Genomic DNA, 11,765 nt, shown 5'->3' with positions numbered 1-11,765 from the left:
CCAGAGCCACCCCCTGGTTCTGAGGTGTGCTGGTGCCCTTGGGGCTGTAGGAGGCTTGGGGTGCAACAGGCCCTCCCAAGGAAGGGGGATGGTCAGCCTGGGTAACTGCTGAGGGGGGTCTGGCTTGTGCAGCTTCCCTGGAGCTGGGAGAGGTGATAACTGGGCTGTGCTGGTGAACTCTGTGACATGTGAGGGAGAGGGGACAACTGCAAAAGGAATCTCCTCAGGGTTCAAGCTATTCCTAGGAGCTCAGTCTCACATGAGGCAATGGACTAGTTTTCTGAAAACCTGTCTCTGCCTAATAAATGTTGTTCTTAAAAACACAAGTTCTGTTTAGGCTTTTGTCTTATTTAACTGTGAGCCTTTCCTGGCCCAGGGGATGAGATCAGAAACTGCACTGGATACAGAAGGTGCTTGTGTGGAGCCTGCTCTAACACCTCAAAACAACTCAGCACTTCCCCTTTTCCCTGGGGGGGATGGCTTTTTTTTCTGGTTTTTGTTCATTTTCAAAACTGTGAAAGCTAAACCACAAATCATCTCCCCAAAACCTTTGTTTCCAGGTGACACTGTGGCTTGGCAGACAGAAGTGTTCCCGCACACAACAGCGTGTGAGTGGCTTGCGCTGGAAAGGGCCCAGGCAGCACAAACGCTGGCTCCGTCACTGCAGCGACCTGTGCTCAAGTGACGGCGGCTGAGGCTGTTCCACACCCGCTGCCAGCAGCACCACGCACAGAGAAGGTGTGCCCACCTCGGGCACATTAGCACAGCGCCATCTGTTTGAGGGTAAGAATTTCTTTATTGGAAAGAATTAACTTAATCCCCCGGTGCTGCAGGAACAGCGTGGAGAAGGCTGGTGCTGCCGGACCGCAGCTCTGCTACTCGATCAGGCTGACGAGGCAGTCCCTGAACATCTCCCCCTGCGTGTCCATCCCACCAAATACCAACAGCAGATGCACGACTGCAGTTGCAGCACAGCACCCCTCCTCCTCTTGGACCTCCTGGAGGGGGCCAGCTTTGTCACCCGCTGATGCAGCTGATGCTTCCCCAGCTTCCTCCTCCCCGGCGGCGGCAGCCCCTGCGCTCGCGGCAGCCACCCAGGGGATGACGCACATGGCATGGTCCAGCCTCCCCGCGGGCAGAGGGGAATCAAACTGCAGGAGCGTCCACTGCTGTTTCTCTGCAGTGCAAAGACACAGTCACTCATCTCTAAAGGCAGCTTCGGGCTTGGAAAGCACGTGGGGACAGGGACGTCACTCATGAGATGGGTTCTCAACGTCACAGAGCGTCCAGTTTGTACTGGTGGAACTCCAGCACAACGGCACTACCGGAGGGTGGAGCGCAGGAGCTGAGGGGGCAATGCATTGTCCCAGAGCCCGGCCCTTACCCTCCCGGAGCTCAGAGATGTGTCCCTACCTGTGTGATACTTGTACATAGTGTCTAGTGCCCCGCCTGGTCCTATTCCACCAAAAATGTACAAGTGGTCTCTAAAGGCAGCAGAGGAGTGGGATGCCCGTCCTCCCGGGATGTCACCGGTGGCTGCTATCTTGACCCACCTCAGGTCAGCTGGTGGACAAAAAGAACATGTCTATGGTTATGCATTATAGAAACCCCACAAGTTTTGCTGTTTTAAGCAAATAAGGTAACATTTTAACAACTGATCTTCTAGGAAAAAAAAGGTCCCCTGCAAGCTTTCCACTGCAAGGAACTCAGGTACTGTTGTGTACAGGAACACTTGTGTCTGCAAAGCCACAGTGTCACCCGCAAACAAATCAAAACGTCACAACAGCTACTGCTCTGCGGTACCGCTATCCATACTTACTTGTATCGATGCAGAACAGATCATTGTAAAAAACATCCCCAGCTAAACCTCCGTGGATGAAGAGTTTGGTCCCAACTGCGACCACAACGTGTCCATGCCGAGGAGAGGGGGGATCGCCACGAGTGTCTGGCTGGGACCAGGTCAATGTGGCTAAAAACGGGAGTACGCCTGCGTTAGGCAGAAACCTCCAGAAGCTCCACAAACCGGTGACCCCAGAGCCCTGCTGAGGCTTCCCAAGGAGCGCCTCCAGCGGGGTCAGGGAACAGTTAATGCCGCATCACAAAGCGCAGGGAAGCCCTCTCATGGAGCTGTGTGCTGTCTGGGCCACCCAGCAGCAGGAAGGACCAATTCCAACTGGAAAGCAAACCCTTTCTGGCGCGCGCAGGGCTGCAAGGACAAAGGGGACAACTTTGACAGCAGCGCAGGACGATGGCGCTACAGAAAGGAACCAGCTGTTGGGCAAATGTGACAAACTGCTCCCGCCTCCCACAGCGCTCCTTGTGCCAGAGCTTTGCGCTGCCGTCTCGGCCCGAATGCCCAGTGACGGCAGATCCGTGCCTGTCAGCAGCCAGGAACACCCGCCCAACCGTGTGCACTCGTAGCCAAAGCAGAGGCCCAACATTTCCACATCTGGGACTGAATCTGAAGTGCAGCCTCCTGTGCAGATTCCCCCATTTGGCATAACGGCCCCTCACCGCCCAGGGGTACCTGTGTCAAACACGTGAAGCTGCTGGTCTTTAACTGGTTCTGCTCCTTTATGTCCCCCTCCAAACACGTACAGGCAGTCTCCAACAGCTGCTGAGGAGCTGTGAAACGTCCTAGGCAGCGGCGGCACACCGCTGACTTCAGGACTCTCCCAGGTTCCTATTTCTAATTAAGACATTTCATTAACAATGCAACCAACGCGGGAACAGCAAACGTGCTCCAATCCCACTAACAGCCACCGTGAAGGAGCCCGGCAGCGGCTTTGCCAGCCCCACGTCCCCCGCAGCTCTGTACCTCGGAGCTGGCTCCCGCTCCCGGGGCACGGCGGGGAGAGGGAACTTCGAGGGGAGCCCCGGGTGACCGAGCCGGCGGTTCGGAGTCCGCCACGCCGGGCCCTCGGGCACTCACCCAGGTCCAGCACCTGGACGCAGCTCCGGTTCCCCGCCGGGTGGGCGCCGCCGAAGACCCAGAGGCGCGGCGGGGCGGCGGCGGGCAGGAAGGTGGCGTGCTCGTAGCGCGGCCGCAGCCCGCTCCAGCCGGCCGCGGCCCAGCGGTGCGCGCCTGCGGGCAGCCGGGAGCGCGGTCGGCACCGGCCCGACGGCCCCGCGGCGCCCCCGCTCCCCGCCCGCCCCGGCCCTCACCCAGCTCCACGAAGTGGGCGTCCGCGAAGGCGCCGGCAGGGTCGGCGCCGCCCAGGAGGAGGACGCGGCCGGGCCCGCCGCCCGGCAGGAAGAGGCAGCCGTGGCCTACGCGCCCGCGGGGCCGGTCACCGCGCGGCGACAGCCGGTACCTGCGGGAAGCGAGGGGCAGCGCTCAGCCGCGCCGGGCCGGGCCGGGCCGGTGGGGCCCCCCCCGCTCCGCCCCGCCCCGCTCACCACTTGGCCGGCTGCGGGCGGCGCCCCGGCTCCAGCAGCGGCAGCGACCGCGGGCCCATGGCGGGCCGGGCCGGTCGGCGCTGAGCGGCGGGAACCGGCTGCCGCCTTCCGGGCCGCTCCCGCCGGAAGTGCCCCGAGCTTCCGCTGGTGTCGGCGGCCCCGCGCCGCTCCCCGGAAGTGCCGGGCCCCGCTTCCGGCCCGGAGCCGCCGTTCCAAGATGGCGCCGCTGGACCTGGACAAGTACGTGGAGATCGCGCGGCTCTGCAAGTACCTGCCCGAGAACGACCTCAAGGTGCGGCCGCGGCGGGCGGGCCGGGGGCCGGGGCCGGGCCGGGGCGGGCCCGGGGCCGGCGCTGACCCGGCGCTGACCCGGCGCTGACCCGCTCTTCTCCCGCAGCGCCTCTGCGACTACGTGTGCGACCTGCTGCTGGAGGAGTCCAACGTCCAGCCCGTCTCCACGCCCGTCACCGTCTGCGGGGACATCCACGGGCAGGTACGGGCGGGCGGCCCCGCCGCAGGCCGTCCCGGAGCGCCGGCCCTGCCCGCCGGGTGCGGTGCGCCGCGCCGTGCCCAGCCCCCGGTGCCGGTGCCCGCCGCCCTCACGCCTCTGCTTCCCTCCGCAGTTCTACGACCTGTGCGAGCTGTTCCGGACCGGCGGGCAGGTCCCCGACACCAACTACATCTTCATGGTACGTGTGCGCCGGTGGGTGCGGGAGAAACGAGCGGAGCGTTTCAATCCCGGGTCGCCCGTCGGGTTCCAGGCCTTGCCTGCGGGCGCTCGGCGGCTGCCGGCGGGCTCTGCTCCGTTACGTGCGGGGCAGGGGGAGAGGGGCCGCCGCTGCCGAGCAGAGCCGTGCCGGTGCGGCGGCAGCGCCCGGCCGTAGCGAGGGGCCCCCGGGGGGTCGGGGCAGCTCCGGAGGAGCGCGGTGGTCAGCTCGAGGCTGAAACTCCGAGCGACCCAAGGTCAGGATCTCGTCGATCCGAGCGGATCCCGGCTTCCCGTCAGCACGGGGTTGCTTTCCGCGCTGCCAGCAGTTAGAGCGGATGTCTCGCTGGGCGTTTGTCCGATTGTTTCTCCACTCACGAATGTTTCTTTGACTTGCAGGGGGACTTTGTAGATAGAGGTTATTATAGTCTTGAGACTTTCACTTACCTTCTTGCACTAAAAGCTAAGTGGCCCGACCGTATCACGCTGTTACGAGGCAATCACGAAAGCAGGCAGATCACACAAGTGTATGGATTTTATGGTGAGTCTTTACCCAAGCGGTTTCTGGGCCGGGGTGACGCGTAACAAAGGAGCACGGGCACCTTTCCCTAGGGAAACCTGCCCGAGGGCAGCGCTGCCGGGGGCTGGGTGGGAGGGGGGGTCAGCAGAACCTGAGTGTTGTCATTTGTTAACGGGATCGTTGTGTCTGGGAAGTAGAACCTGGTTTAGTCCAGATCTCGCTGCCCTTCTCCGGCATCTGGGTTTTCTGTTTGTGTTTGGGTGCCACATCCCGTTTTGGAGACAGAGGCAGAGTGTGTATTGGCACAGAACGTGCTTCGGTACCTGGTGGTGAGAGGTTCCACACGAGGTCACGGTGTCACTGTAACCCCCCTGAGTTTCAGTGACCAAACATCAGTGTCACCAGCCACTCTGCTGTGGAGGTCATCTGCTGCCAGCAGCGAGCAGCTGGGAGAGTGCCACTGGGGAGAAATAAGCAGGAGAACAACTGTTTGAAAAACGGAGGGAATTAGATTGCTTGGAAACTTCCTTGTTGTTGTGTGAGGCTTTGATAAAACCTGAGGAGATCCCGGACGGTATCTGACCCTGCCACGCAGCGTGCTGTCCGTCACGGGCCTCCTTTTGGGCAGTGTGCCACCAAGAGCAGGCGCTAAGCACTGCCTGCCCGCCCCTCGGCGTTGTGGCCACCTTGGTGTAGCTCTGAGCAAAGCCACGGTAAGGCCCCTCTGCGGGAAGCTCTTCCCCAGCCCCGGCCGGTCCGTGCTTTCCGCCTCCGTTGTGTGTGAGATTCGCTGCCCGAGAGGCGGCCGCTCCGCCCGGGGTCTGTCCCGCCGCCCCACGCCGGCGCTGCCGCGCGCCTGAGCGTTGGGTTCTGCTGCCCGAAGGCCTTCTGACCCGCTAAGGGGGATCTCTCTGTCTGACAGACGAGTGCCAAACCAAGTACGGGAACGCGAACGCCTGGCGGTACTGCACCAAGGTCTTCGACATGCTGACGATAGCCGCGGTAAGCGCGAGCCCCGCGGTGCGGAGACGCGGGTGGCTGGTCCGCGGGTGGCTGCTGGACGGGGTGACCTTCAGGGCCACGCTGGCAGCGTCAGGGCTGGGCTGAAATACCGAGTGTTTGGCACGCTTGTCTTTTTTTTTTCCTCCAGTTAATAGACGAGCAGATTCTCTGTGTGCACGGTGGCCTCTCCCCAGACATCAAAACGCTCGATCAGATCCGAACCATCGAACGTAATCAAGAAATCCCTCACAAAGGCGCCTTCTGCGACCTCGTCTGGTCCGACCCCGAGGATGTCGACACGTGGGCGATCAGCCCGCGGGGGGCAGGCTGGCTCTTCGGGGCCAAGGTGACGAACGAGGTACGGTGCCGCTGTGCGCCACGTGACGTGGCTGCAGGGACGAGAGGAACGGTTCAGCTCGGTTCAGTGTGTGGATCAGGGGCACGGCCAGACTGTGAACCTTCCCTGCCAGAAAGGAACTCACAGCTTACGCTGCGAGTGAGTCGCGGTGCTGGTGGGGAAGGTTTGCTCAGGCCAAGGTGCAGAAATGAGGCGGTTGAACTGAAAAGCGCAAGTACAGCCGCCAGGCGTGGGAACGCCGGCCTGGCTTGGAGAGGGCGTAACGCAGGGAGAGTAGGCAGTGTCACCAGCGCTGGTGTGGGGTACTCCTCTGAGGATTTGGGAGGAAAAACTACCATTTCTCTTAACAAATCTTAACTTTTGTTGCTTTGGGAGTTGAGCTAACACACGCTGACTGGCCCAGGCCACTGCGTTAGTGGTGCTGCTCGTGCCGCCCTTGTGGCAGTCCCGCAGCCACCACCTGTATTCCACGGGTGTGCCTCGCTGCTTGGGCCTCAAAACCCAAATCGTTTTATTATTCAGTGCACTGGGTGGAAAAGCGACTTTTTAACCCTTTCACGGCACGCACGTGCCAGGGCTGCCGCTGGCAGAGGGGGCGGCGGCGGGCGGCGGCTCGGAGGAAGCTGACCGTCCTCTTCTCCTTGCAGTTCGTTCACATCAACAACCTGAAACTCATCTGCAGGGCGCACCAGCTCGTCCACGAGGGCTACAAGTTCATGTTTGATGAGAAATTGGTAACGGTATGGTCTGCTCCCAATTACTGCTACCGCTGCGGGAATATCGCGTCCATCATGGTCTTCAAGGATGTAAATACGAGGGAACCAAAGCTCTTCCGCGCAGTTCCAGACTCAGAGCGCGTCATTCCCCCCAGAACAACCACGCCCTATTTCCTCTGAGGCCCCTCCCGCCTGCTCTCCCCCTCCTCCCTTCTATTGTCCCTTTACAATATACTTTTTATGGAGCACTTTGCTGCTGAAATGCTGCCTCTTGCCTTTTTTATTTTTAAATTATCTAAATTTATTGTGTATTGTGGTGTCTGTAGCACGTTTCCTTTTCCCCTCCCCTAGGTTAATTTCAGAGTATTTGTAATACGTCCCTGACATTCACACGGCCGCATGTAGTTCTTGGTGTTTCGGGGGTGGAATGAAACTTTCTCCTGTGCCCGACGGCGGTGCCCGGGGCGCGGCCCGGTCCCCGCGCGGGTCAGCTTTTCGTTCGGCGAGTTTTAAGGAATTTCAGCAGCAAAGTCCCAGCCCGGGGGGCTGCGGGGCCTCGGGGGGGGGGGGGGGGGGGCGCGGCGGCCGCGTCGAACGGCCTCGTCCCGGTCGCGGCTGTCGCGGGGGGCTGGGCGGCTCCCGCCCCCTCGGTGCGTCCTGAGGGTCCCGCTGGGAAACACGAACCTGCTGCAGCGACGGAATTTGTACATTAAAATCATTGTTCTGATTTTTTCCAGATACCGTGTATTTTTAATAAAGCCGTACCTTACGTCAGCCCCACCTCCGGGGTGGCTCCCGCCATTAAACACCTGCGCGCGGGGCGGGGCTCGGCGGCCGGTTCCGGTTCCGGTTGCGGCGGGGCGGGGGGCGGCGGTTCCGGTTCCGGCGGGGCGGGGCGGGGCGGGGCGGGGAGCGGGCGGGCGGCATGGCGCGGAGCACGCTCTCCTCCCGCTTCCGCCGCCTCGACATCGACCAGTACGACGAGAACCGGTTCGTGGAGGAGCCCGAGGAGGCGGCGGCGGCCGAGCCCGACGCCGGCCCCGAGGTGGAGGCGCTGCTGAGGCAATATCCTTTGGGAGCGGGGGGACGGGGGGCGGGCGGGACCCCGCCGCCGCCTCCCGCCCGGCCCCGGCGCCTCCCGGAGCCCTCGCTCCGGGGAGATGCGCGGAGGCGCCGCCGTGCCCGCCCTCGCCCCGTCCCCGAGCGTCGGTAGCCAGATCCCCGCGTAAGTCGCCCCGGGAGAAGCGGCCCGCGAAGCGCTTCGCCCCCCTCCCCCCCGAGCCGCGGTGCCGGTGGTTACAAACGCGTCGCTCGGCAGCCGCAGCGGCACCGGGCCGGGGCTCCCACGGGCGGTTTGGGTCCTTGACTCCTGCGCCGCACAGGGGACGCGCTGCGAGCCTTCCACACCGCGCTGCGGAGCTCCCCGCTCAACGCCAAGAGCCAGGCGATGAAGGTACCGGGGCCGGGGCGCGGGCAGGGCCGGGGGCTCGGCGGCGGGTCGCCGGGGAGCCTCGGGGGGACGCGGTGCTGCCCCGGGCATCCCATCAGGAGCCGGGGCTGTTAAGGAGCAGCGTGGCGCGCTTTCTGCCTGGGGGATCCCCATGTGCTCGGCCCTTCCCTCCCCTCAGCCCTGAAACCCGCAGAGAACGGTGGTCACAGAGAGAAGCCACCCCTTGGCACAGCCACCCGTCCTCAGCGTCCTTGGTCGGGCACAAGCCGTGGGATCGTTTCCAGCTGTGCCGGGTCTCACGGTACTCTCCCTTCCTTGTCTCGGCAGGAGCAGGCCCAGGGAACGATGCTGAAAGTCCTCACGGCTTTTAAAAGCAGTGAAATAGAACAAGCAGTGAATTCCTTAGACAGAAATGGCGTTGACTTGTTAATGAAGTACATTTATAAAGGATTTGAGAAGCCAACAGAAAATAGCAGCGCAATATTACTTCAGTGGCACGAAAAGGTACGTGTTTGGTGCCCTCTGGGCTCTGCCACGCTCCGCAGGGCCCTTGTCAGGGCTTCCCTGAGAGCCCCTGCAAGAGAAGCCGGTGGTGGCGGGGGGCTCACCCCCGCGGGGCGCCGTGACTGGCGCTCCCTTCTAGCTTTGGCCTTGTTGAGCCTGGACCCTTTTTGGGTGCTCGCAGGCTTTGCCTGTGAGTCAGAGCTCGCCCTCAGCCAGCGGCAGGGCAGGGTCTGCGGGAGGAAGTGCCGCGTCTACAACGAGTGGGCCCAGCGAGCGGCGCTGGGAGCGGAGGGGCGGGTGGCAGAAGGGTGCAGCTGGCAGCGCCCCTTTGAGCCGAGGCCATGGCCGAGGGGGTGCTCGGGCTGGCTCAGGTCCGGCAGCTTCCGCCAGCCGAGTGCTGCAGCAGCGCGCCCGTCTCCGCCGACGGGCAGGATTTAGCAAACCTGTGGGGCTGGCAGAGGAGAGGCTGTCGAGAGCTCCCGAGAGACCCCGCTGGGACCCGGGGGGAGATGGGACCGTTGTGAGGTAGAGGAGGGCAGGACGTGTCCGTCAGCGACTGCTGGACGGTCCCTCTCCCAGACGAGGCATGAATTCCCCGTCAGGAATCCCGCTGCAGTCCGCCCCCGCTGCAGGGGTTTTGGCTGCCGCGCCGGCTGTCGCGCTCCTCCTGGGGAGCGATCCCCGGGAACGCCGCAGCTCCCTGTGCCCCGGCCCCCAGCAGTGCTGCCGGCGCTGCTGCCACTTGCCCCGAGTACGGGCTGCGTAAAGGCAGAACCGGGGAGAGGGACTCCAGCTTTGGCAGCTGGCGCCAGCCCTGCAGAACCTTGGCAGGAGGCGACCAGGGAGTTTCTCAGGACAGCAAAGAACGTGCTTCTGCTTGGGGTTTTTTTCCTTTGTTTTTTTTTCTGTTGTTGTTTCCACTGGAGACTGTTTTCAGGTAACCACGGGTGGGTGCTCCCAGTGTGTAACATTGCACACCACCACCCTGACTGGAAGGAGGACGGCGCTGAGAGCGTGTGGGCACACGTAAAGCATCTCCTCCTGTGTGTGAAAGGAAAGAGGCAGGTCTGGAGTAGGCTGGGCAGGGTTTGCACCTCGCTCGTGTTCTGCTTTGTGGTGCTACCGGTAGGACGTGTGGCTTGCTCAGGGAGGAGTCAGTGCCCAGTAGTAGCACCAGTCTGTCCTCTGGAGAAGGGCCTGTCCCCCTGTAGAGCCGGTCGGGTGACTCGGGGACGCTCGGGCGCGTGCAGGTTCTGCTCCGAGGGGACACGTTGCCTTCGTCTGTGGCCCGACGACAGCGAGGTGCCTCCTGCTGCTGGTCACTGGTCTCGCGTCACCCCTTGCAGCACCCACTGGGCTCTGTCTGAATGATGTCTGCAAAGCAAACGCGCCTCGCTGTAAACAGTCGGCTTTACTATTTATTTTTTCATAATCACATCCATCCTCTCTGAGACGGTGGAAGGATGCGGTACACTGAGGGATGCAAATAAACTGAGGAGTCCCTCCTCCTCTCCCGTTCAGGGATATGGGAGGTGAGACGTTCTGCGCCGTCAGTGACACGCAACGTTGGTGTCCTCTGGATCCAAATGATGTTTGGATTTTGGAGAACGTAACTTTCCCTTCAGATTTGGTGGTATATGGCTTACGAAATTACTGTATTTGGTTTCATTGTCCCTTCAGTCCCTTGGCTCTTATGTCACAGAGTACATTTATAGAGCATTACTATGTATGTGCCGCAGTAATTTGCTGCGGGAGGCCTCAGCCTGCGAACGCAGAGCTTGGCACTGCAGGAGGGTCGAGGCGGCAGCAGGGAAGGAGGCACCTGCAGAGACACAGAGGTGGGTCCACCCGGGAGCTGCATTTGCTGTTCTGGCGGTGGTCTTGGTGTCGTGGTCTTGGGCTGCGCGAGCGAACCCGCCCGTGCGAGCGCTCCGCGTGCTGGGGCCGTGGTACCGAGAACCCCGCGGCCTGATCGGGGACACCGGGCGCTGCAGGACAGAGTTTGGTGCCTAAAGGAAATCACTTAAAAGGTCTTTAATGTCTGCATGCGCTAGAGAAAACATAGATTTTCCCCAATTAACTGTTCTAAAGATCTGAGAGCAAAAAAAGGGGTAGAACAAGGTGGAACAGCCCAAGCTGCCTTTGTGTGAGGAGTTTCTGGAGAAGAGCCGTGCAGGTTCTGTTAGCGAACACACGGGGCCTTTCTGTTAAGGTACCTCTCGTGTGCGCCGCAGGGGCTGCGTGTAACCTCTCGCCTTTTCCCGTCCCCACAGGCACTGGCAGTAGGAGGCCTCGGGTCCATAGTAAGAGTTCTTACAGCCAGAAAGACTGTTTAATAGACTGTGAGCTTGAACCAAGGCAACGATCAGGCTTGGACTCGGAAGAAGGAAATGACGCTGGTCCATCTTTATTAGAGATTGCCATCTACCGAAATACTATGGAAACCTCCTCTTGGAATGCTTTTAACCTTAAAGGTAGGGGAAGAGTAAAGGTATTCCTGCATATTCCAACTATCCAATATAGGAGCCAAGACATTCTCCTGATCCCTCTGTAACAGGCAGAGAGAAGGCCCGCCCCTGCCTCCCACCCCTGTAATGAGCAGGTGTTTTCAGACGCTGCTGTATCGAGGCGTGGTGATACACGATCCTGTGTGTGCTGCTTATTTAAGAGGTGGTTTTGTCTGTGGCAGATGCAGGATCCTGACAGCTCGTGGGTGGGAGAGGTGTTCATTAGAACGGCGGTTTTGTACGTGTGGTCGAAGGACGGGCTGGACGAGGGGGCTGGTTTCAGTGTCAAGTGCCTGCTGTATCAATAAAGTTCTTGGATCACACGAGTTGTTTATTTTTCGCTGAATTGTAAGTCAGTCTGACACTTATTCAAAAGCAGGCCAGCAAGACACTAATTCTAAGCTGTGTCCACCTTTGTGTGAATGCTCTGAACTATGGTCAGAATTTGTCCTCAAATCCCACTGTGCTGGCTGTAGGGAGCGAGACCAAGCTCACCGGGTCTAATCAAGGCTTCTGAGATGCAGTGAATATAAGACATAACCCCCCACGGTTTGATGTTTGTATTCTTGTCCATCCTAGAAAGCCGAGGAAGTACTTCAGAAC

General features: G+C 61.1%; 3 protein-coding genes across 5 annotated transcripts; 2 read left to right on the top strand and 1 right to left on the bottom strand.

The window, feature by feature from the left end:
* Positions 1 to 825: 825 nt before the first annotated feature.
* On the bottom strand, positions 826 to 3,458 carry RABEPK (Rab9 effector protein with kelch motifs). Its single transcript, XM_086475688.1, has 7 exons — positions 3,400 to 3,458; positions 3,166 to 3,314; positions 2,933 to 3,085; positions 2,528 to 2,689; positions 1,820 to 1,969; positions 1,414 to 1,563; positions 826 to 1,177 (listed from the first exon to the last, which is right to left on the bottom strand). The coding sequence occupies exons 1-7, from the start codon at positions 3,456 to 3,458 to the stop codon at positions 876 to 878; spliced, it is 1,125 nt and encodes a 374-aa protein (XP_086331814.1). The 3' UTR covers positions 826 to 875.
* Positions 3,459 to 3,602: 144 nt separating this feature from the next.
* PPP6C (protein phosphatase 6 catalytic subunit) lies at positions 3,603 to 7,231 on the top strand. Of its 2 annotated transcripts, XM_086475892.1 has the most exons (7): positions 3,603 to 3,691; positions 3,797 to 3,892; positions 4,023 to 4,088; positions 4,505 to 4,646; positions 5,548 to 5,627; positions 5,776 to 5,985; positions 6,633 to 7,231. In XM_086475892.1, the coding sequence occupies exons 1-7, from the start codon at positions 3,617 to 3,619 to the stop codon at positions 6,879 to 6,881; spliced, it is 918 nt and encodes a 305-aa protein (XP_086332018.1). In that variant the 5' UTR covers positions 3,603 to 3,616; the 3' UTR covers positions 6,882 to 7,231. The 2 variants fall into 2 exon arrangements, with proteins under 2 accessions (XP_086332018.1, XP_086332019.1); XM_086475893.1 differs by lacking the exon at positions 4,023 to 4,088.
* Positions 7,232 to 7,626: 395 nt separating this feature from the next.
* Positions 7,627 to 11,445, top strand: ARPC5L (actin related protein 2/3 complex subunit 5 like). 2 transcript variants are annotated; one of them, XM_086475740.1, is made up of 4 exons: positions 7,627 to 7,766; positions 8,082 to 8,154; positions 8,479 to 8,655; positions 10,929 to 11,445. In XM_086475740.1, exons 1-4 carry the CDS (start codon positions 7,627 to 7,629, stop codon positions 10,989 to 10,991), a joined length of 453 nt encoding a protein of 150 aa, XP_086331866.1. In that variant the 3' UTR covers positions 10,992 to 11,445. The 2 variants fall into 2 exon arrangements, with proteins under 2 accessions (XP_086331866.1, XP_086331865.1); XM_086475739.1 differs by having other exon boundaries at positions 7,627 to 7,768; positions 8,069 to 8,154.
* The last annotated feature ends 320 nt before the right edge of the window (positions 11,446 to 11,765 follow it).

This window comes from Leptosomus discolor, chromosome 19, assembly GCF_034619465.1.
Source record: "Leptosomus discolor isolate bLepDis1 chromosome 19, bLepDis1.hap2, whole genome shotgun sequence".
Lineage (NCBI taxonomy): Eukaryota > Metazoa > Chordata > Aves > Leptosomiformes > Leptosomidae > Leptosomus > Leptosomus discolor.
This window is presented reverse-complemented; position numbering and strand designations above follow the sequence as displayed.